At 56.1% G+C, this 23990-nt stretch overlaps 3 protein-coding genes and 1 pseudogene across 21 annotated transcripts in view; 1 reads left to right on the forward strand and 3 right to left on the reverse strand.

Moving 5' to 3' along the window:
- Positions 1-2436: 2436 nt before the first annotated feature.
- LOC125096857 (uncharacterized) lies at positions 2437-11084 on the reverse strand. The gene is made up of 3 exons (XM_047723972.1): positions 11010-11084; positions 3227-8063; positions 2437-3057 (listed from the first exon to the last, which is right to left on the reverse strand). The coding sequence occupies exons 2-3, from the start codon at positions 3779-3781 to the stop codon at positions 2737-2739; spliced, it is 876 nt and encodes a 291-aa protein (XP_047579928.1). The 5' UTR covers positions 3782-8063; positions 11010-11084; the 3' UTR covers positions 2437-2736.
- A 70-nt stretch (positions 11085-11154) lies between these two features.
- TMEM200B (transmembrane protein 200B) lies at positions 11155-15051 on the forward strand. Of its 3 annotated transcripts, none has more exons than XM_047723969.1 (2): positions 11155-11235; positions 13220-15051. In XM_047723969.1, the coding sequence occupies exon 2, from the start codon at positions 13240-13242 to the stop codon at positions 14161-14163; it is 924 nt and encodes a 307-aa protein (XP_047579925.1). In that variant the 5' UTR covers positions 11155-11235; positions 13220-13239; the 3' UTR covers positions 14164-15051. The 3 variants fall into 3 exon arrangements, with proteins under 3 accessions (XP_047579925.1, XP_047579927.1, XP_047579924.1); XM_047723971.1 differs by lacking the exon at positions 11155-11235 and adding an exon at positions 12598-12698; XM_047723968.1 differs by lacking the exon at positions 11155-11235 and adding an exon at positions 12806-12947.
- On the reverse strand, positions 11430-12648 carry LOC125096855 (nascent polypeptide-associated complex subunit alpha, muscle-specific form-like; annotated as a pseudogene).
- EPB41 (erythrocyte membrane protein band 4.1) overlaps positions 15051-23990 on the reverse strand; it is a 199217-nt gene continuing 190277 nt past the window's right edge. For 16 of the 17 annotated variants that reach the window (XM_047723953.1, XM_047723948.1, XM_047723963.1 and 13 more), the window contains 3 exons: positions 22125-22205; positions 18539-18643; positions 15051-18053 (listed from right to left, as the gene is read on the reverse strand). In XM_047723953.1, coding sequence (XP_047579909.1) covers positions 18545-18643; positions 22125-22205 — 180 coding nt within the window. In that variant the 3' untranslated portion in view covers positions 15051-18053; positions 18539-18544. Of the gene's footprint in view, positions 18056-18535; positions 18644-22124; positions 22206-23990 lie in introns of all 17 variants that reach the window. The other variant, XM_047723945.1, reaches the window with a different exon arrangement.

Consider the following 23990-nt stretch of genomic DNA (forward strand, 5'->3'; position numbering starts at 1 on the left):
AGATGACCCGATTTTGGAGGACACAGCCCCAAGGACTGCATTCAGGAACCAAACTGGCATTTCCGAGTTTCCCATTAGAAAACAGCCCGATTTACCCAAAGACCCCAAAAGCTGCAGCGGCAGACAGATCCCACCCCACCCCCCAAGCCCCGAGAGGCGGTGGGGACGGCCGGGTCTCAACGGATGATCCAAAGCGCTTCCCGGTCCGCGTTTGCTTAAGCAAGAAAAGGAAGTGAAGAGCTCTCAGACCCCCTAATGACCAGCCACCGGAGGGGAGGCGGAAATCGAGGAGAGCCCAACCAAACGGGAGGAAGGAAGAGCTGAGACGTGCTCACCGAGGGAGGTCTGTCCAAGGCGGCGCCACGAACAGTGTCCTTGTCGCCAGCGCGGAGTTCGGCGCTGAAGGCTGGTGGCCCCCGTCGGGGTGGGGCCCCGCGGCCGTCCCCAGGCGGTCAGAGCGCGGCACTCCCGGCCCGGCGGGGCCCCAGCGGCCTCCCTGCAGGAGCGAGCGGCAGGGGCGTCGGAGGGCAAGTGGGAAGGTCCGGGGGCCGAGCTGCAGCTGTGCGGATGAGGCCTGACACCTGCGCTTCCTGGTCTCACCCACACCGGGCAGCCTCCTTTCCCCGGGGGGAAGCCAGAGGACCTGCCTGGACCACGAGCAAGAACCCCAGAGCCTGGGGGTGGGGGCGGAAGGGGGTCCTGGTGTCCGCAGCCTCCGCGCAGGGGACACGGGCTGCGCCTCCCAGATGCCACCTGTTGCTGTCCCGTCTTGAGGAGGATTTAAAAGATGAACCAGACACCAGCTAGTTTTCGAGAAGCTTCAGCGAGTTACAGAGGGCTTCACCGTCCATGCTAGTTTCCAAAGAAAGAGAAATCAGTCCTAGCTCGGTGGAGGAACAGAGACAGGAGGCGAAGCCCCAGCCTGGGTGTGGCTCCAGCGCAGGAGCAGCTGGGCCCCCTTGGGGGGGGCACCACAGGCCAGAAGCCCCGCGTTGCTGTCCTTGTCACAGCCCCCAACTAGAAGTACCTCCAGAGTGGGCCCCATAGGGACCTGGAGAAGCCGTGGCACATCTGTGGCGCCAGGGCAGCCCACAGGTGGAGCGAGCAGGTCACAGCCACCGAGGCCACACAGGGACCACACAGACAGCCCGACCCTCATGGGCACAGACTTGAATTCCACGAATAAGCTTTTCAAACACCCACTCTAAACTGTCGCTGTTTGAAACAACTACACTATAGTATTAGAAGTTGTGTGTGCTTTGGGCCAGAGGGGCAAGGGGCCTGGGGCCTCCTGGGGCACTGGCCGCCTTCTACTTCTTGCCCGGTGGTGACAACAGGGGACGCTGCCTCCTGCAAGTTGACTGAGCCGGACCATCAGGTGTCCCCGCTTTCCCGGAGGTGTATTATACTCAGCCCAGCCCGAGGCAAGTGGGGATTTAATCAGAGCCTATCAGAACCCAAATCCCTTACTTCCTGAGACAGATGGAATACTTATCTGCAAGTCCCACTTTCCAGGAGCCCCGGGTGTTTCTTAGAGAGTCTATTCAGAACCTCGGGAACGTTCCTGAAGAAATGCAAATTAGAATCCCCATAACCTTGAGTTACACCTGGCCTTCAATATGGAACCTGCAGCACGACTGTGATCCTGACCTGCGGCCAGAAAGCTCCAGAAAGAAGAGGAAGTCTGGGGGTTGCTGGGCTTGGACCCCCGACTGCTGTCCCCCTGAGGGACCGACACAAAGGAACTAGCTCCAAGCACCAAGGTGTTTACCAGGGCGGCGGTATACAGAAGTGGACAGACAGGCCACCCACAAGAGACCCACTCAAGTCAGCCTCCGAAGTCCCCTGGGGCCACTCGCAAGCCCCCACATGGATGTGCATTCCCCTTCCCCAATCCGGAATTTATTTCCATGAAAAGTCTCACAAAGGCTTGGATATTACATATCATTTACTGAAGCAACTTCATTGGGAGGACTGGAATTACTGGAAAAGAAATGAAAAATTCATGACCACACCCATCAGGGACAGCCGCGTGCTGTCATTTTTGTCCTTGACTGTAGATTCTTTCAATGATCCCTCAGGCATCCTAATGCTTTCTCTCGAGCATCTCTTGGTGAGAGATTTGAGGAACATCTTGGAGCATCATCAATGGTTCTTCCAAACCCAGAATCTGTGCGGGACCCGACAGCGTGGCCAGTGCCTGGCAGCCCCACAGGGATGCCTTCGGCCTAGTGACTGGGGACGCTGGGGTCTCTGTGAAGACCCTGCCAGGACCTGTGACTGTCCGAGGACATCTCCTCGTCTTTTTGGCTACTACTTTTTTTTTAAGATTTTATTATTTATTTGACAGGCAGAGATCAAAAGTAGGCAGAGAGGAGGAAGCAGGCTCCCCACTGAGCAGAGACCCTGATGCGGGGCTGGATCCCAGGATCCTGGGACCATGACCTGAGCCGAAGGCAGAGGCTTTAACCCACTGAGACACCCAGGCGCCCCTTGGCTACTACTTCTTACTGGAATCTCTCTTCGTACCAGAATAAGACGTGAGATTCCTGCAAAATGTCAGTAGGACGCGAAGTGATTGAGCTAATTCAGACCCAGCCCCATCTCCACACCTGGCCGTAGAGGGGGCTGACACCTCGTGAGGTCCGGGCATTGTCCCAGTCTTAGAGGAGGACAAGAGGATTATAGGCAGGACAACCCTTGCTACCTTCTTACTGTGTGACCCTGGACAGTTATTTAACCCTGGGTCACAGTTTCCCATCTGTAAAATAATGACAGTAATTCGTATCCCCATCTCCCAGTTCTGTGTGGAGGCTCAGGAGTCAGAGAGACCTGGCCTTGAGCCCTGCCACGGAGAGGGAGGCACCTGCTGGAATCCACTGCAGCCAGCAGCCTCCTTGGTCTCCTGGTGGCCAACACGAGCTGATTCTGATGCCGTGGGGGTCTGGCTGCTCCCTGCCTGTCAGGCATTCCAAGTGCAGGGTGGGAGCTCGCTGGGTCTGGTCCCCTTTGCAGTAGTCCTGTGATCATCGCAAACATCCCAGGATTGTGACTTGTCTGCTAAAAAAGCAAACTTCTATAGGCTTGGACTGGATACCCAAGCTAGGGGCTGGTCTAGGCAAGCTTGGGGTGGAGGGGCACCGCAGAGTCAGGGGCAGGTAACCCAGGGCCAGCATTTGAGTTTAGATCAAGCAGTCTTGGGGCGCAGCCCAGTTCTGTCACTTACCATTTTGTGCCTCAGTTTCCTGTGCTGCGGACACGGGAGCCCGTGTTCCAGCAGCGCCATGAAGGGGCTTCCAACGCGGGGTAATTGTGACTCCCCCCACCCCACCCCACCGGGTTTTGTCCCGCGCATCCGGCCTCCCCAGGCCGAGTCCTTTCTGTCGGAGGGAGGCCCGTTTGCCCGGATGGGGCCCCGGGGAGCACACGTGCGCTCCCAGGATCTCCGGATGGGGACCGGGCCCGGCTTCTCGGCTGCAAACGCGGCAGCTGCGCACAGGGAAGAGAGGCGCGCGGGCGGGCTGGACGGGTGCTGCGCGGGCGCAGGTGCAGGGCCTCGCCGCCAGGTGGCGCCGACGCAGACCTCCGCCAAGCACCGCCTGCCTGGAGCGCCCAGGCTTCGGCGAGGCAGCCCACCCCACGACCGGCGCCCCGGGACCACGGCGGTGTCTCTGGCGTTCTTCCCGCCGCCCACCCGCCTCCAGGCCTGGGTACCAAGCCCTGGAACTGCAGTCCTGCCTCTCCGAGATGGGGAAAGGCCAATTGGGGCGACCTGATGCATGATCAAGCTGTGTGACCTTGGGCGTGTCACTCACCCTCCGTGGGCCTTCTTACTTTGACTTTACAAAGTAGTTTATTCAAGATCTGGAAGCTGGCATTTGACTCCATGATATCGACAGAACTGGGACCGGCCCAGGGTTACAGGGTCGCGGTGGGAGGAACGACTACATAGTCTGAGAGCCTGAGAATTGATCTCTGCAGGGCCGGGTGACGGACAGATAGCTGGACGAGCTCCCAGGGGGGCCTCAGGCTTCTCTTGGCACAATCGAAGGACGGAAGATGGCTGACCAGCATGCCACCAACTCCGGGGCTCCCTTGCCGCCAGGAACCTGCCCTGGAGGATTCTCACCGTGACTCCCAGGCTCCAGAGGGGCCAGCCTCTACTCCCCCACTGCCTCAACACCAGTGTGGCTTGTCACCAAATAGAGGAGCCACATCCCTGTGGCATCTAGCAAGCACTTCTTATTGTCTCCCAATATCCATTTCCCAGCCTCTTTGGGCTGGGTGTGGCCCACAGTCTTGTTCTAACCACTGGGAAGGAAGCATGGATGTGTGCATAGGGGGCTGTTCTTTACAAGGAGTGGGGAGCACAGTCCCCTTTCCCAGCCCTATTCTCCTTGGCTGGTCCCCAAACTCAGGGAGGAGGGCCAGAAAGCATCTTCAACCACAAAGACAAGGTGGGTGGCTACACCTCTGGGAGGGCAGAGCAGCAAGATGGAAGGAGCCTGGGTCCTTAATGCCAGGGGCCTCCCTTGACTCCAGACAGTTCAGGCTCCAGCTAGAAAGTGAAGGAGAAATTTGGTCTTGCTTCATGTCACTTGAAATTCTTACACTCTCCTCTGGCAACATCAGCCAGGCCCAACATTCTGTCACTGAGCTCGAACATCAGAGTTAGCTCCCATCGAGCGGGAACTTCCTCTCTCCGTGCGGCCCATGGTAGTGGCTGTCCCCGCGGGCTGTCTACACTGCATGACGAAGCATGCCACAAACTCAGATTCCTTATTGGTATTCATGTGGTCCCTGTGGGCTGGTGCCACTCTGCTGCGTCCCGAGGCACATCTCTCTGCTCCGTGGTGCTGTTTTCCTACCTTGGTGGGGGGAGGGAGGGACATGGGGATGTAATGCTCTCAGCTGAGGTTTTTCTTATCCTGTGGTTCTTGCTATGAGCGGTTCCTGAAAAATGGGGGAAGCAGATCTTCGCAGGTTAACCCCAGCTTCAGTCTCTTGCTGGATAGTCGTGCCGTGGATGAGGCAATGGTGGGGTGGGCATGTGCCCTAGTCACATTCCTGGCCAGCAGCTCTACTCTAAGCACCTGGCAAATCACCCAGCTCCCAAGGTCCTATCCCTACCCCCCAACCCCGCCAAGGCTGACAGTCACTTGTAGGGATCTGTCACCCTGTCCCAGGCATCTGAATTGACATTTCCCGCCCCTTCTCCTTTGGACGGCATGATGGAGGCTTCTCCCTCCTGTTTGGGCCAGGGATAGCCACCTGCTCCCTGCTGAGCCAATGAGAATATTCAAGAAGTTCAAAAAGAACACAGAGATGAAGCAAAATCTCAGAAGCGAAGTTAAAGGCAGTATTGATAAGAGTGAAAGCCAAGGAGCCCGGGTTCCGTGGACACTCGTGCGCAGGCTCCGGGAGCACCTGGCGAGCACTGAAGCCTCATGAGCCTGGGACCCAGGCCACTGGCCTGTAGTCAGAGGAAGACACGGAGGCTCGGAGGCTCAGAGACAGTCCCAAGGTTATTTGGGTACGTGTCTCTTTTGGGATTGACCCCCTGAATCGGGCATTCAGTCCTCTCCTGCCCCATCCCCTGCCATCCCCACTGCCCTTCCTCCCAACGACTCCCTAATTCCCTCCGGGCTGCTGCCCACCCAGCAACTTCTGCCCTGTGTTCTTTCCAAGCCGTCACTCAAATGGCCTCTCTGCCAGGAAGCACCCGACTCTGTGGTGCCCTGGGCGCCCAGCTCTCAGCACAGCCCGGAGAGCATATATGGTGCCCCTTCTTCCACACAGAGCAGCCCCGCTAGAGTAGGACCAGCCTCGGGGGGCACCCCGGAGTCTGCGCTGGGCCCTCTCATGTTCCCAGCGCTTCTTGGAGTGGGGGCCTTACAGCGCCTCTCCATTCTACAGAGCAGGAGAAGGAGGGCTCAGGAAGACAGAAGTCTCTTCACTGGGTCACACAGCCGGTAAGTGGCCAGGCCGCAGGTCAGGCCTTAGTCTCGGGGGTCCCAGAGGATGGCACAAAGCAAGAGAGCTGGGAAGGGTCAGGGTGGGAGGGGGCCAGAGCAGCTGGCTTCAGGGACAGAACCAGAGGACCTGGGCGGCAGCGGGCTGCTCTCTCTCCCCCCCCGCCATGGCAATGGGCTGCCTGGTGCTCCTCCGCAGGGGGCAAGCCTCCTCAGCTTCTCAGGCTCCTGGGGGGCCAGGGGCCCCGTGTCCTGCACCTTCTCTCCGTGCTCTTGGAGAAACTATTACAGGTGCCGTGTTCACAGTTTGTAAAGTTCTTCCCCAGGTACATAGCGATCAGGCGACCCTCCTACTTCAGAATCTCCCATGGCTCCCAGGGCCAGAGGGCTGAACCTTACATCCCGGGCCTGGGGTTTAAGGAGCTCTGAAGTCAGGCCTGAGCCCTTCCTCCGATTCTGGGCTCCCTCTCCGGCACCTGAGTCCCGCCCCAGCTTTCGGGCTGCCTGCCTGCTCGTCCTGCTGCCTGGGTCCCCCTCAGCAGCCTGGGTAACTCTTCTGATCCTGAGACCCAGCGGGAAGGCCACAGCCCCCTCCTCCAGGAAGTCCTCCCTGCTGCCTGGCCCCCACATGGAGTCAGCTGTCACTTTCTCAGCCTTGGGTGGATGGTCCGTTCACTTCAACCCTTGAAGCATCTGGATGGGGCCCAGGGCTCCTCTCTGGTCCCCAGAGGAGGTGGCTGAAGAGAGACAATCATTAGCCTCACTTCCACATTTTCTAGGAGAGGAAACTGATGGGCAAGAACCAGTCGAAGGCCAGAAAAGCTCCAGTACCACCGTGTTTCCTGTGGAGTTCCCTCCTCATTAGAGGCCTTGGCATGCCTTGCTACCATGTGTCTCCATTTTGCAGAAGAGGAAATGGACATAAGGGGAAACAGAGACCTGGGACTTAGCCACAGTCACAGGGCTAGTGAGACATAGTGTAACATAGCATGGGTGACAAGGGGTGATCGTGTCACCTCCCTCTCAGGGTTGTCTTGCACACTTAGGAAGGTAACGGGTATGAAGGGATTAGAACCAAGAGGAGCTCCATAAGACGGTGACTTTCTACTGTCATCTCTCCCCCAAGGACTCAGACAGGAGGCTGGCTTTGCCCTGTCCCCCAGGAGGGTCTCATCTCCTTGGCCTTCCCAGTGTCACCTAGGCTCGGCTCTGTCTCTTCTCTGGGTTTGGGAGAGCCATGAAGATGGGGAGTTCATTCTTCCCAAGAGATTTGACCGTCACATAGACACCAAGGAAGCCATTGCCCGGCTCAGAGCTTCTACAGGTGGGGAGATGGACTTGGGGTTCCCATCCCAACAATCCCTGAAGCTTGAGCCCAGGGTGGGGGCCTGTAGCTGTGCAGCCTGAAGCCCCACTCTGTCATTCATTGGCTGGGTCACCCTGGTCAAGTCACTGTGCCTCTCTGGACGTCGGTTTGTCCCTATAAAATGAGGCATAGGAATTGGGGTTCTGGATTCTACTTGCCAGTCATTTCTTACTGAATCAGCCCACCAGTTTTCCTGTGAAGGACCCATTCGAGAGGCAGGAACGCCGAGGGACTCCTGTGATGGGCCCAAAGTCACCCAGTGAATGGGCAGTAGAATCAAAACTGGGTCTTGGAGCCAAGCTCTCTCCTCTCCACTGGCTTCAGGGATCTTAGCTGAGGCTGTGGTCTTACTGGGCTTGGGCCCCACAGGCATTCAGCTGTGTCCTCTGAGTGCTTCTGGGACAGCTCAAAGACAAGGATGGTTTTAGAAACCCCTGGGGCTCGGGCAGGAAATCCAGGGCAGCCTGGACCCAGCCAGCCGGGCTGTTCCTAAACTGGAGATGAGAGATGAGTTCCCAGGGCTGCTCTCTGTGGCCCCGGGGAGAGCTGTGACACGCAGGAGATGACAGCTGCTCTCTCCCCCTCGTGGCTTTAGGAGAGGACCTGGAGCCTCAAGTAGGCAGGGACCTCAGGGTCCCTGTGTTTGGTTCTCTGCCTCCCTGGAGAAGCTTGGGGGAGAAATGTCAGCCACGTTGGCCCCAGGGGTCATCTCGTCCAGGTCCCTCCTGGTGCAGAAACAAAGGAGTCCATGTCACACAGAGGCAGATCCCACGTGGAACTGATGTCCCAGTATTAAGGCCACTAGCTTCCCACATACCTGTGAGTCCACAGAGCCCAACCAAGCAGGCCCCATGACGCTGCCTCTGTGGAAGGAGAGCGCCCTTACCAGCCTGGCTGTGTGTCTGCCGGCAGATCTCCAAGTCTCTGAGCCACTTTCCTCTTCTGTAAACTGGGCCTATCACTGGCCTCCCAGAGCTCTTGAGAGAAGCAAGTGGGCTTATATCGAGGAAAAGAGGACCTTTCTCACCACCACCCCAGATAAGCCCAGGGAAGGTTTCTACAACTCCCCAATACCACCTTCTGTGCCCCAAAACCCCGGGTCAGAGGAGGGACCGGCCGTTTGGTGGGCAGCTGCTCTGTGCGAGATACTGAGCATCTGTGCTCTCATCTGAACTTCCAAATGACACAGTGAGGTATTTTTTCCCCTTTTTGGTGCAGATGGGGAAACTGAGACTGGGGGCTGAGTCCTTTCCTGCTGTCTGGGCTGGAGCCCCAGAGGTGCACATCAGGAGAAGACACAGGCCACGGGAGGGCCAGGGCTCAGGGAGGGGTAGCACAGACCCAGTCCTCCCCTCAGAGCTCACCACCAGGGGGACATAGGACCTAGGCTCAAATCCCAAACACTGATTTCAGTTCTCCTGTGAGCAGGGCCGCTAAGGAGACACTCCAGGGACCGTGTCTAATGGAGGGGTCGGGAGGGGCGAGGGTGACGAACCCTGGGGCCCCACAGAAGGCACAGAAACGGTCTGGAGGGCAGGAAGGAACCAAGGGGTTGATAGGGAGTGGGAATTCCTGGCAGTCAAGGCAGGGGCCAAGCCCCAAGGCCAGAGCACAGATACGGGGATGGGAACAAGTTCGGCTACCAGTGGGGAGGGGTTGGGGGCCAGGAGCCAGTTTGTGCAGATGAGAAAGGATTTTAAACTCCATTTGGACAATTCTGGGGTGCCACTGGGGGGGTTAAGCAAATGAGTGATTGGTTTAGATCCAGGGTAGAAAGATGGTCTGTGCCTCTGTGGCCCTGGGGCGGGAGAAGGCCGCTAATTGGGGATTCAAACAGGAGGGTCCACAGGACTTGAAGGATTGGAGGGAGGGGGATGGGGTAGAGGAAGGAACCTAAGGTGACCCCTGGTGCTGAGGGCCCTCTGGTGGGCAGTGGGGCCCTTTACAAGGTGGGGAACAGGAAGGGTAGGAATGGGCCATGATCACCGGGAGCAGGGACACTGCTGGGGAGGTGACTGGTTGCTGAAAGTGAGGCTGGGCTTGTGGGCCCAGGCAGACAGAGCCCCAACATCAGAGGAGGGCAGAGGAGGCCCAGAGGAAGAAAAGTCAGGAGGGGCAGGCAGGAAGAGCACGGGGTAAATGCCAGGGCAGGTGGAGTCGCAAAGACAAGGACCGGAGACTGCCAGAGCTCTAGCCACGGGTTGGTGTCCCCAGGAAAAGCAGCCACGGTGGACAGGGCTGCAGACCATGTTGGGTGGGAGTCGGGCGAGCGGTGTGTGGGGGGCGTGGAGGGGTCAATGTGCGGGAATAGAGGGAGCGCAGGGTCGACTGCGGGTCTCCAGCGAAGGAGGTGGCAGGAAGGAGGCCACCGCCTCAGGGGAGCTTCAGCCACAGCCCAGGCGCAGAGCGAGGGGAGTTCTCTCCGGAGCTAGAGCCGCAGGAGCCTTAGTCTCACGCGGCGGCAGGAAGGCGACGCCGGCCTGGCTCTGCGACCTTACCCAACCCCAGGCTAGGCCCCATCCGCTCTGCGGGGCGCCGGTACCCTCACGGTGGATCCCCCAGGAGGCTCCGCCCCCAGGGGTGACCTCGGTCGCTCCCGGGATGCCTGTCCCCGGGGCGCTGAGGCCACCCCCAGTATTCTCGGCCGAGAGGGGTTCGACGACTAGCCGTGTTGCGTGGCGTCCTGCGAGGTGGGATGGCCCAGGCCGGCTACTTCCTCGAGCTTCCCCTCTCCCCGCCCGGGGCGCACAGCCGGGTCTCATTACCGCCCCTCCCCCAGCCCCGCGGGCCGGGGGGTCTCGGCGGCGGAGGGGGGGAGGGGCGGGTTATAATCAATCCCAGGCCGGAAATTCCTCCCGAGGGGCCCGGCTGGGAACCTGGCCGGCCGCCCACTCCAGCGCTCCTCCTCCTCCGAGCCCGCCCCCCGCATCATGGAAACTGGGCCGCCAGCCGACCCCCTCGCTCCGCTCCGCATTCCTGCCTCGGGGGGCGGGCAGGGCTCGAGAGCTGGGCGGCCCCGTCAGGCCCGCGGCGGGGGGCGCCCCCAGTGCCTCGGAGTTGGGGGCTGGCGCCACCTCCCCACTCCAGATGGGGCGCATCTTCTCAGGGGCGTTAGGGAGGCCGGCGGGACCCGTGACACTCCGTCAGACTCCCTCAGCTCCGAGAGCCGGCTCAGCCCCACCGCCTCCACCCCTGCCCCGGGCTCCTATTCACTGGGCGCTCGCGGGGTTACCGGGCTGCGCCCCGTGTGGTGTGCCCGCCCCCGACGCTGGGTTTTCGCTTCTTACGAGGCGGACACCGTTAAGCCCATTTTCCAGGTGAAGGCTCTGAGGATCATGGAGGGAAAGGCTCGGGGACGGGCGGAGCAGGAACCCGGCCGCCTCCTCCGGGCAGCTCCCTGGACGGCGCGGGGCAGCAGTGGACTCTCAGACACCCCCGCGAGTCCTCTCCAGGACGTCTGGAATGAGGGGCTGTGACTGGCGCGGGAGGGCGTGCGGGCTTCGAAAATCCTCTCTGCGCGCTCGCTGCGGAGCCGGGTAGGGCTCTCCAGCTCTGGGTCTCAGTTTACCCACGTGGGAAGAAGGCTCCCTCCCAAGCCTCTGCAAACAACATAAGCCGGGGACTCGGGCCCCCAGATCCTCCGAGTCACCAGGCGAGCACACAGAGCTTACCTGCGACCCTCAGACCTGAGCTGCCGCCTGCTTCCAGCGGTGGGGCCTGGCGGGGGCCTGGCCAGCCAGTTCCCGGGGCTCCAGTGGGGCGGGGCTTGGGCGGTGCCGGGCGGGGCCTGAGAAGGGGGTGGGGCCAAGGGGCCAAGATTCCGTGGAGACGGCGGCAGTGCCGGGATCCGCAGCGCGCGGACTCGGACCAGGACCCGCCGTGGCGCTGCGGCGCCAGGTGAGCAAAACTAGGACCCCGGGCTCGCCCTCCACTTTCCTCAACTTTTTGTTTGGTCCCCTCCCTCCGGAAAGGCCCTGGGGGGCGGGAGCCCGGTCCTCCCTTTCCCTCGGACAGAGTGTGGGCGCGCGGGGAGGCGGGACCCCAGAGTGCGAGGGACCCGGCCTAGAGCAACTTCCCGCGGCCTGAGACCTTCAGACTGTGGCTCCAAGTTTCTCCCTCCTGGGGTCCCCAGCGTGGACCCACGCCCTCCAGAGTCTCGGGGTCTCTATGTGTGTGCCCGTCTCTCCGCACGCCTCCGCCTCCCTCCCCGCAGGGACGCGCTGGGGCTCTGGGCGACCTTTCCGGGGTTGGCGCTGGGGCACCAGCTCCGGCCTGGGGCGCCGTGGTCACTTCTGCGGTTAAGGGCCGGGGAGAAGGCTCCACACTCAGAGACGACTTGGAAACGGCCCTTGCCTCCTCCCAGGACTTTCCCGTGGCCGTGCCGGGAAGCGCACAGCGTGGGCTGGGGTCCGCAGGCCCGGCGTCGGGTCCCGGAGGAGCCCCCTCCTCGTGTGACCCCGGCAGGCTCCTCTGTCTCTCTGGGCCGCAGTTTCCATCTGTGAAAATCAGGCTTTGGACGCAGTAGACTCTGCGGCTCGGTGCTAGGCCCTGGGCCTTCCGCACTCCTGTCGGAGGAGGGATGGGGTGTCGTGCCTTGAGCTTTGGGGGTGCGGATGGGGAGTGAGTGGGGTAGCAAGGCCTCCTTCCTGGGGCCTCGGCACGGAAGCCAGCGCGGAAGCTGTTTAGAAACCAGACAGGGGTAGTAAAGGCGCACCACTGGACAGCGAGGTCCTAGCCCTCCTCCCCTGCGGCCCAGGGCGCCCAGGCGGGGGCCCCGTTTCCTCCCACACCCTCCCTTCGGTGGGGGCCACACCACACACAGCCCAGCTACTCCTTACCCGGCCTGGCTACAGTTCTTAGGCCACAGGCCGGGAAGGGCTGAAGCCGGGCGGCCCTAACTGGGGCGGCCTGAGGTGCTGGGGCGGTGCTGCTCAGTCCGGGACGCGGGCCACTGAGGCCTCGGGTGGAGGAGGCCGGAAAGGAGGACAGGCGGCGGGAAAGGGGGATGATTCATCCCGAGGAGCTCGAATTGGAAACGCTGCAACCTGGGAACAGCCTTGCCCGGGCCGACGGGAGAGCTGGGAGGAGCTCTCCCGGCAGGGCCCCCTGCCCAGCGCCTGCAGCCCCCTGCCCCCGGCCCCCTGCCCTGGCCACTGCCCGGACGCTGGAGGAGGGGAGGCTTCTTCAACTAGGACTTGAAAGCCATCCTGGGCAAAGTCTGCCGCTGGTCGTGGTCAGAACGGTCTTCCCGGAGTCTAGCTCAAGTCTCTCCTGCTGCAGCTTCAGTGCAAGCTGAGGAGGTCTGAAAGGAGGGGGCGGGCAGGAAGAGGCTGGAGTCACCCCCTCCTTCCTACGCTGCGGTATGTAAAGCGCAGTAAGGGGGAGGTGGGGCCCGCGAGCGACCCCAGCGGACCCGGGCGGTCGGAGCTCCTTTACTACCCTCCCTCCTTTACTACGGTGCACCCACGTGCGGGGGTGAGGGCGATCCCCGGCTGGACTTACCCTGGAGACGCCACTGCCGGGGGCCCGCACACCTCCCGAGGCCCGGGATCTGCGGGCTGGCGAAGAGGGTGCAGGCGGCCGGAGCCCCGCAGCGGAGGATGCGCCAGGTAGCAGCCCGAGCCCCCCTCCCTCCTCTCCGCCCGCGTGTCCGGCCAACTCCGGCTTCTGCCGCGCGTCCCTGGCTCCGAGCTGCGCTGCGGAAAACCCGAGCGGGGGCGGCTCCCCGCCTCGCAGCCCGGGAAAATCCGGGGGTGGCCGCCAGGGATCTCCAAGCGGCCTGGGTGAGGCAGCCCGATCTTGCCTCCCAGATTTGGGCCCCCAATCTGGCGCTCCGACCCTAGGCCCGTCGGTTTAGTCCTTGCCTCCCATCTCTCCGCAGAGCGCCCAGACGACGGCAAGATGACCGCCGGGAGCCCCGGAGACTTCGGAGAGGTGCGGAGGAGCCCCGAGGGCCGCGTCTCTCGCCTGGGCCGCCGCCTGGGCCGCCGGAGGCGCCCGCGCTCCCCGCCGGAGCCTCTGCGGGTGCGGGCACGGCTGCGGCTGCGCTCGCCGTCGGGGGCGTTTGCGGCGCTGGGGGCGCTCGTGGTGCTGGTGGGCATGGGCATCGCCGTAGCCGGCTACTGGCCGCACCGCACCGGGGCCCCAGGGCCACGCGCTGCCAATGCCAGCGCGCCCCCCCTCAGCGAGCTGCGACGCGAGGGTCGCGGCGCCGGCCGGGGCCACGGCCCGCACGAGCGGCTGCGGCTCCTTGGGCCCGTGGTCATGGGCGTCGGCCTGTTCGTGTTCATCTGCGCCAACACGCTGCTCTACGAGAACCGCGACCTGGAGACGCGACGGCTTCGCCAGGGGATGCTGCGGGCTCAGGCGCTCCGGCCGCCTGACGGCCCTGGCTGGGACTGCACTCTCCTCCCCAGCCCCGGACCCAGGACTCCCCGAGCCATAGGTTGCACAGAGCCAGAAAGTTGGGACCGGTCCCCGCGTCGGGGTACCTCACCCGTTCCATCAGTGCGGAGTCTGCGTTCAGAGCCTGCGAATCCTCGTTTGGGGTTACCTGCCTTGCTCAACAGTTACCCGCTGAAGGGCCCGGGGCTGCCCCCACCCTGGGGTCCACGGACCCAGACTGGCCATGTGATTATCACCATGCAGCCCTCTGGTTCCTGCATCGAACATTCCAAGTCTCTGGATCTGGGCCTTGGGGAGCTTCTGCTTCGGGCCCCAGCGCCTCGAGACTGTGCTCACGGGAGCTGGCCCCGGCTGGACCGCCTCAGCCTGGGGGGTTATGCCAAGTTGGAAGGAGGAGGGGACTTGGGAGCCCGGGTTTGAAGAGCAGAGGACAGCCTGCTAGGAGACTGCCGCATGGACCGTGGTAACAGGACCAGAAGTCCCAATGTCTAGTAGATGCATCAGTCACTTCCCAGACTGGAGATGGATGCTCTGGCCTCAGCAGCTGCTAAGGCATCCTGACTTGCATGTCGGCAGAGAAATGCCAACTGCACAAGGGTTCAATCAGCTGGAGAGAATGTGTTTTCACGTGGAGTCTGGAGGCCAGCATGACTTGGCCTCAGGAATTCTTTAAGCCTCCAAAAGTGGCCTTAGCCTTGGACAGGTACCTGAAGGGGCTGGAGGTCCAGGCTGGGGTGATTGGGAGATGCTGCTGGTGTCTCGGCAGGCCCAGAGTGGTCGGCAAGGACCCCTAAGACTTGAAAGGTAGGTTGGTTGGCATGTGACAGGCTGGGCCAGGCTCCCTCCACTGTGGCATCGGTTGCAGGGTCGGGGGAGATGGGCAATGAAGTAGATTTGAGACCTCCACTGCCATCTGGGATGGGGACTGAGACTTTAACTCCCACCACCTCAGCCCCTCTGTCCCCTCAGCCATGCAGGGTACACCCCACTAGGGCTACACTACTGCCAAAGCCTTCTCCTGAGGGTCCGGCCCCTCCCTCAACAGGTCTGAGAAGCCCCCTTCTCTCCTTTGTCGTGGCCTGTGCAAAATTTACCCCCAGCTGGCAAAAAGCATCCGCCAGTTGTACTTTTCTACAATGTCGAAGCTGCATCTGGGCCAATGTGGGTAGCTTACTTTAGAAAAGGGTCTTTTCTAGGGTCAAAAATTTGGGTCTCCCTTACCCATGTTGAATTTTTCCCAGATTGCTGGTAGGAGAAAAGGACTTTAAAGGTTGATCGACTCTCACAGATTCAGTACTGGGTTTGTTTTTTGTTTTGTTTTGTTTTTTCTTTGTTTATTGAAAAATGCAATACAAGAAGCAAGACCAAACACCTATCTAAACACTACACCACTTCTCTTACTACAAAAGGCCAAAACAGCAGACCTAATTATTGCCTTTTTAATCTAAGGATTTTGCCAATTTGATTCTGCTGCTATAGTTCCTATTTTGTCAAGAAATGTAAACAACTACTTGATATGATTCATAATTTTAAAAAAATTTACAAAGCTCCTTCATTTTTGTCACCAAAATAATACATTTGAGAGAGATTTGTAAAAACCACCAGCCTGGGGCTGACATCCTGGGGCAGATCTTCCCAACGAGCATTCCTTGATGTCAGTCAGGCCGAAGCTCTGGTTCCACTTCCCAGGGCAGACCGGGGTCCCTCCTCCTAGGCTGCCATGCAGGGCCTGCAATGGGGGGGGGGGGCTGGGCGGGCAGGCGAAGAGGCCCCAAGAGGTCCCTGCAGCCAGGTTCTGTGGGCCCTTGGCTTAGAAATTTAGGTCCTGCTTGGTGGGTGGGTGGGTAGGTGGGTGGCAGAGACCTCATGTGGCTTGGAGGAAGTCTTTACTTCTCAAGTGGAATAAAAATAAAATTGCAGTGAGAGTTGTCACTGTGGTGTGTCTGAGTCACTTCAGGAAAACGGCTGCCAAGTCTCTGACCCTGGAAATGAAGCTCTCTCCTCCCTTCTTCACCATTTCCACCTGGACAGAATCTGTTTTTCTTCACACACACACACACACACACACACGCACACATAACTGCAGGAAGAAAAAAAAAAAAAATCCAAACAATTGTCAAAGCCCCAGATCTGTTCCCAGAGAGGGAGGATAGGGGAAGAAGCTTGGAAGGACATCCTCTTCCCAGCTTTTCCAAGTTGTGGCTTCTCAGCGCTGCAAGGGCATTTGAGATCTTCTGGCCCAGTTTATAGTCAAGGAAGCAGAGGAGAAGCACCGTGAGCTGGTGACAAAGCCACGGGGGCGTGCAGGCCCCCATCAGCAGTGTGGACAGCACACCAGCGTGGACAGTGGACAACTCGGTGGGCCCTCTTCCTCACCCCCACCCTCTCATTCCACAGCTGTCAGCTCCGGGAGCTGGGAGCCCTTTCAGCAGGACAGCTGGCCGCTGGAAAGCAAGCTCACGTTACATGCTATTTGATGTGAGCTGGATTCTGAACCTCACCGCCAGGCTTAGGCACCAACAAGCCAGCCCCATCATTTCAGACCCTATGCCCACAGGCCAGAAGTCTGCTCCTGAGACAGGACAGTCCTTTCTCCCAGGCCTGTCACACGTCCCACCTGAGTTCTTCCTGTCCCTCTCCAGAGAGCTGCCTTGTGGTTAGTAACAGGCTCACATAAGTACTAAATGAAAAATGCACACATCTGAAATCAGTTCAAACCAACCGACTTTGTCTAGAAGACTCAGCCAGTAGAGGCTTTGGACACATGTGGCTGGCCCCCACTGTGGGGACCAGAGGTTTTACACTTCTCTCACTCATGCCTCCTGAGCCCAGAGACTGCCGACTGTGACCCACCAGCTCATGAAGTTCATTTCTGTCCCACCATAAGATTCTAGGAACTTCCAGGCAGATGTGTTTGTGGGAAGCCAGCTGGAAGATTTGGGAAGCACTATTGAATAAAAAGGCCTCCAGATCAACCAGTAATGGGGGAACTGGGCTCATCGGTCAGTCCCATTTCCAAAACTAAGGAAAAAAAATTAGAAGTAAAATAAACCACAACCCACCACAAAGATCAAGCCTACAACACCTGACAGACCTCAGATGGCGAGTGGGAATGAGCAGAGCTGGTGTTGGTGCTGCCTAGCGTGTGGGGTTTTGTGGGAAGGACGGCCCCTAAAAGCCAATTCCCTTGCTCCAGAACGGTGTCTGCAGGCAGGTACCGGTCAGGAGAAGAAAGGTCAAGGAACACAACCTCCTCTCTGAGTCACATTTCCAATCATCCCAGGATTAAAGAAAAAGGCCCAGGGTTGGTCACCTGGAAATACTTCTTAGTGGGATCTGACTAAGGTAAACACCATTCCCCTGTGTGAAGTGCACATTCCCAGAACTAGAAAGCCTTTTTTTTTTTTTTTTAAATCTCATCAACTTTCCTTACTCAAATCATCACTAAAAATGTGCTATTAGAGCTTTTGGTCAAAAGTACCTATTTTTCTGTGAGTTTTGGTCTCCTGAGATGGGAGGTGGGGGGAGCACTTAGCAGAGCCACTGCTTCTGACGAGGTAAAAGGGGAAGGGAGGGCAGGAAGGTGAAGGCCACAGATTTGTTCGAACATTCACAGTATCAGATATATCTGGAAAAACTTCTTATGTCTTTGATCTAAAGAAGCTCCAAAAGAAAGAACAGGAGGAAAGAAGGAAAAACAACACTACATTCTTAGCAGAGATCTCTGCCTCACCAAAACCACCCTCAACAAAAGGACAGGGATGTCTCCCTGCGGCATGTGGATCAGGAAAGCTGCCCTGCCTCACATGGTAAAGTCACATCATTGGCTCTGAGAAACGGCTGGTTCTCGAAGTTTCTGCCTGCATCGAAAGGGTATAAAAGTAGGGGAGGAGCAGGGAAGCCCCATTAAGCTAGCTTTGGCCCCCAACACAGCTGACAGAGCCTCTGGAGGATTTCCCCAGAATTCTGTAGACCTGTCAGTATCTGGGTTGGAAGTGAATGGGGAGAGGCTAGGCTGAAGGGGTTACAAACCACCCCATTAAAAAAACACAAAGCTCTTTAAAAACAGTCCGCAGAGTGAAAAGTTGAACAATCTCTGGTATCACAATATAGAAAAAGGTATTAAAAGAATCAGCAACGTCTAGAAGACTCTCTCGGTATAAATCCCAAATAGAAAACAAAGTTAATTTTCTGGTGGTTTATAGCAATTTTGAAAGCCTGAAGTCTGACTGTTGCAGGTAAGCGTCTTTATCATTTTGCTGGTTTTCTTGTGGATGGGAGACAGGCAGGGAGTTGGGGTAGGATAGTTCCTAGAGGAGAGAAAGCAAACTTTTAAAATTCTGCAAAGGAAGACAGCCACCCCATCCCAGTGCCAAGTTCTTGTGGTCCCAGGTGCCAGGCAGGGCCCGAGCCTTCCTACTGAGGAGCCCAGTCCTCCCTGGTGATTGATGGCTTCTCTGAGTCATTTGTAAACTACGTCTAGGCATAAATTTCTCTGGATTTCGGGCTCCCCAAAAGCAGCTACCCTGCTTCCATTTCTCGAGTCTGGCCTCTGAGCTTCAGCCCTCTCTTCTCTATCCCCTGAGCCCTCATTTCTAGACAGCCAGGTCCTGCTTTTCTTCGTTTTATTCTCCTCCTCTGGCCCTCTCAGGTTTAGACTCAGAGATACCTGTGACAGCAGAAAGCCTTCACTTTAGTGAGTCGCAGCGTGGACACCTCTGGGGGCTGTTTCTGGTCAGGGCTCTCTGATGTCAGGACAGTGAACACCCTCCACCCCACCAAGAACAGCCCATACCTGAGCTCATTCCTCAGAGATTTCGGTCTCCTGATGGACGACCACCTTGGTCACTGACATGTCTGGGTGCTGCTCCTTCGCCTCCTTGATGGCCTGGACGAGGACCTGAGGAAGACAGAAACCGTGCCCCTGAGGCAGAAAGCAGCCTGACTGGTGAAGGAAGGCAGGGGTCTCAGGATAGCATTTCTCTGGCAAATTCAATCTTTCTGTCTGCAGTACTAGGGCAGCATTTAGGTTAAGTGAGTTGATAATACCCTTCCAACCCCGATCCTGCAGAGGGAGGCTCTGAGACACAGAGACAGTGAAGGCCAGAGCTGTCTTTAAGGAATCACAAACAGATGTCAGGGGTGACACCTGCCTGCTGGGTGGTTCTGGAAGGATTCACTCAAGAACTGAGTCTGAAGGACAAAGCAAAATCCGTGTTCTGGGAAATTCAGAACGGAAGAGGGAAATAAAGAAGCATGCTACAAAAAGGACGAGATCTCTTCGGCTATTGGAGAGGGAAATAAACAAGGAAGAGTGGGATGGCCTATTATATGCCATGCATTGGCCTAAGCACATTATTATTATTATTATTAAATAATCTTCATTTTTAAATTTTAACTTTTTTAAGATTTTATTTATTTGACAGCGAGAGAGAGCACAAGTAAGGGGAGCAGCCAAGGGACAGGGGAGCCTGATATGGGGCTCAATCCCAGGACTCTGGGATCATGACCTGAGCTGAAGGCAGATGCTTAACCAACTGAGCCACCCAGGTGCCCCTATATACTTAATCTTCAGAACAACTAAATGAATTAGGGTAGTAGCACTGTTTCCACTTTTTAAAAAATTTATTCATTTGTCAGAGAGAGCACAAGCAGGCAGAGGGGCAGACAGAGGCAGAGAGAGAAGCAGGCTTCCTGCTGAGCAAGGAGGCTGATGCCGAACTCAATCCCAGGACCCTGGGATCATGACCCGAGCTGAAGGCAGCCACTTAACTGACTGAGCCACCCAGGCGTGGTCCCTCCACTTTTTTTTTTTTTTTAAGATTATCTATTTATTTGACAGACAGAGATCACAAGTAGGCAGAGAGGCGGGCAGAGAGAGGAAGAGAAGCAGGCTCCCCGCTGAGCAGAGAGCCCGATGCGGGGCTCGATCCCAGGACCATGGGATCATGACCTGAGCTGAAGGTACCTCCACTTTTTTTTTTAAAGTAAACTCTGCACTGGTGTGGGGCTCAAACTCATGACCCGGAGATCAAAAATTTCAGGCTCCACTGACTAAGACAGCCAGGTACCCCTCATTGTTTCCATTTTATAGGCAAGGAAACTGAGGTTCAGTGGGTAAATAAAGAGGTTAATGTTTCACAGCTAGTAAGTAATGCAGCAGGATTTTTACTTAAATCTCTAAGGCTTTCTTCTTCACTACACTGTCCTATAGTTTCGGGGAGACCCTGTACTAGCATCTGGAGGAGTTTTGATAATTCTAGGAAAGTTAAATGATGCCTAGGGAAAGTCAGAGCAAGGACTCCACTTCTCTCATTGCATGGCAAGTCTCTGAGCCTCCAGCTCACAGAACTAAAGTGGAAGAGCCTTTGTGAATGGTGACATGGGGATTCTCAAGAGACGTGCCCCTCCATCAAGAAAGACACTGGCTAGATCTGACCACCTGACAGCTGACCCTGGCTCTTAAGAACTACCTCTAAGAGGAACAAGCAAAGAAGGGAAATTCTCTTGGTCTCTCGGCTCCATGAAAGCCATTCTTAAAACTGCTTCCCCTTGGGGCACCTGGGTGGCTGAGTTGTTAAGCGTCTGCCTTCAGTTCAGGTCATGATCCCAGGGTCCTGGGATCAAGCCTCGTATCAGGCTCCCTGCTCAGTGGGAAGTCTGCTTCTCCCTCTCCCTCTCCCACTCCTCCTGCTTGTGTTCCCTCTCTCGTTTTGTCTCTCTTTGTCAAATAAATAAATAAAATCTTAAAAAAAAAAAAAACCCTGCTACCTCTTTATAGCCCTGGTCATTGTCCCTGATCCTTTTTGCCCAACACACCTGCTCATGAGTCAAGGTCCAGCCCAACCCCTCTCTATGGTTCCTCTGATCTACACCTTTCCTCAATGAAAGGCTATACCACATGATTTCTTGCTTAAAGTGCGTTCCCACCCATCCAGAGTACACCACATCTAGCTTTTGTGTAGCCCTCACACCCAGGAGAACTGAGGGACACAGGAGCATCTCTCTGAGCTATCAAGTGTGTTTGTCACAACCACCCTGAAAGAAACTTATGATTATCTTAATTTTACAGGTGGCAAAACTATAGCTCAGAGAAGTAAAATAACTTGCTCAAGGGCACACAACCAATAAGTTGTGGAATCTAGAGTCAACCCAAGGCTGTGGCACTCCAAACCCAAACACTTTCCAGTCCCCATGGCCCTTGCTGTCTAGCACCAACTGAGCACACAGCAGGGGCTCAGATCGACCCCACCAAGGAGGTGGGCGCAGGCTGGTAGCACAGCAGGATCTACTGAGCTGGGGCCAAGAGGCTGCAAGGCCTCCCACTTGGGCTTTGCAGCCTTGTTGCCGGGACCCTGAGCCTGCGTTCCCAGCAGGGAGTCTCAACCTTGCTACCAAGGGAACTGCCAGCAGTGAGGCTCAGGTTTCTTTTCTTTTCTTTTCTTTTTTTTTCTTTTGAAGGCACTCAACATATCAGCATAAAGGCCGTGGAATTATTGCTCCAGCACTGCTGTCAATGATTCCAGAAGCATTTGCATGCAGTCCCTTCCACCCCCTCTTCTCTGCAGCTTTACTGTTCTAATCTCACCCAGCAGAGAACTGGGAGCATTAATTCTGACCTTATTATTTGCTAATTGCTTGCAGCACACAATTAGCACCTAATTAATATAGAAACATAGAGTTTTAGTGCTCAGAAGGGCCCAGAAATTACCTAGATCAACCTACTCTCTTTTAAGAGACAAAAAAGAATCAGAGGTAGTGTGGTTTGCCCAAGGTCACACAGTAAGTTAGCGACAGATCTAGGACAGGCTTGAAGTCAAGACTCCTGTTTGCATGCAGTCCACCTCACTCTGCTTCCCTCGCCTCCTCTGCCCCTACAGCCCTCTGCGGGCAAGGCTCACCCCTTCCCTCTGTCTTGCTATCTTCTTCCGTCCCCAGCACAGGTTTTAAGTACACACTATCCACTGGACAGCAACAGCTCCGCCCACCCAGAGCCCACCATGTACCTCACACCACACAGCCCATTTCCCACGATTCTCACAACAACTTCGAGAGGAAGTTGCCATAACGCCCAGGGAAACAGAGGCCTAGGAAGTTAAGAGCTAGAATTTGGGGAGACCTAGGATTTGAACCCAAGCCTTTTGAGTCTAAGGCCTATTTTCTTTCTATTATACTTCACGCTCCCTCCACCTACAGCCCCCATCCCATAGGCCTCCATGGTCTGATTCCCTTCGCCCTCCCCATTTAGGTGTTAGAGTAAGTAGCCCAGGGGGTTTCTGGGGATGAAGCTGGCAGAGGCATCTTCTAAAAGCCAACTCCTGTATCCATCCCTCTTCCTGCCCAGGGACCTATGCTGAATCCATGCTCCTCAGCAGTCCCACCTGGTCGTGGTCAATATCGGCATCTCCCGTGATCACGATTCTCTTCTCAATCCGGGTCTCTGAAATCCCACCTTTTACGGTCTGAAACCAAACAGAGGAGGTCACATGAGAAAGAAAGGAAAGAAGGAAGGTAAAACAAACTGTAAAAGATTATTCCGAAAGCTCTACTTCAAAATTTCATCTGCTGCTGGGTACTGTGTAGAACCGCATTCTTACCCACTTGTCCAAATTCTTGGCTGTGCCTGCTAAAATGAGCACACCTCTTCTCCTGCGGATTGCTAAAATCTTTAATAAGCAAAACGGAAAGCTACAAATCTCTATTTATTTTTCCCTTTTTCTTCCTCCCAAACATCACAGAAATTCAATGAGTAAACAAAACAGGTGTTTCTTTTTGCTCTTTTCCTGTACATTTGATTATTTTCAAGAGGAAATTGGGAAGACTGTGAACAAAAATGTCACACAGCTTGAAACTGGGCTCTTTATTTTCAAGCACTTTTGTATCATTGATATCAAAAGATCCTTAAATAATCCCCTCAGGAACCCTCCTACACTGTTGGTGGGAATGCAAGCTGGTGCAACCACTCTGGAAAACAGCATGGAGGTTCCTCAAAATGTTGAAAATAGAACTACCCTATGACCCAGCAATTGCACCCGAATGTTTATAGCAGCAAGGTCTACAATAGCCAAACTATGGAAAGAACCTAGATGTCCATCAACAGACGAATGGATAAAGAAGATGTGGTATATATACACAATGGAATACTATGCAGCCATCAAAAGAAATGAAATCTTGCCATTTGTGACAACGTGGATGGAACTAGAGGGTATCATGCTTAGCGAAATAAGTCAATCGGAGAAAGACAACTATCATATGATCTCCCTGATATGAGGGAGAGGAGATGCAACATGGGGGGTTAAGGGGGTAGGAGAAGAATAAATGAAACAAGATGGGATTGGGAGGGAGAGAAACCATAAGTGACTCTTAATCTCACAAAACAAACTGAGGGTTGATGGGGGGAGGGGGGATGGGAGAGAGGGGTGGGGTTATGGACATTGGGGAGGGTATGTGCTGGTGGTGAGTGCTGTGAAGTGTGTAAACCTGGGGATTCACAGACCTGTACCCCTGGAGATAAAAATATATGTTTATAAAAAATAAAATTTAAAAAAAAATCCCCTCAGGGCGGGTAGGTTTCCCTAATTGACAGATGAGGATAACCAAGGTCTAGACACATTAAGTAACCAGCTCCTAATTATCTGTATATTGATAACAGAGCTTGGTCAGAAATCTAGGTTTCTTACTTACAAGAAAATAGATTTCCCCCTAGTGCTGCAGCAAACATGGACTGTCTCTGATTTCCAGGGAGTAGTTCCAATTTTAGATAATTTTTCCTGCTTGCTCCCATGAACAATATTCTAATAATTCCAGTATTTCAGCATGCAAACTGTAGTTCTCCTGGCCTTGATACTGGACATTATATAAAAACTCTTTCTTTTTAAAGATTTTATTTATTTGACAGACAGGCACATAGCAAGAGAAGGAACACAAGCAGGTGGAGAGGGAGAGGGAGAAGCAGCCTCCCCACCAACCAGGGAGCCCAATGTGGGGCCTGATCCCAGAATTCTGGGATCATGACCTGAGCCGAAGGCAGCCGCTTAACCAACTGAGCCACCCAGGTGCCCCGATATAAAAACTCCTGAGTTCTGATTTTTGACTTGGAAACTATGGTTGTATAATAATACCAATGACACCTGTCCTTAAACTGACTTTTTCAACTTACCTTCACAGCCAGATAGGGGAGTGACCAGAGAGACAGGTGGATGTGTAGAGAACAACCATACGTGGCTTTATGAGACTACTAACTAGGC

Source organism: Lutra lutra, chromosome 4 (assembly GCF_902655055.1).
Source record: "Lutra lutra chromosome 4, mLutLut1.2, whole genome shotgun sequence".
Taxonomy (NCBI): domain Eukaryota; kingdom Metazoa; phylum Chordata; class Mammalia; order Carnivora; family Mustelidae; genus Lutra; species Lutra lutra.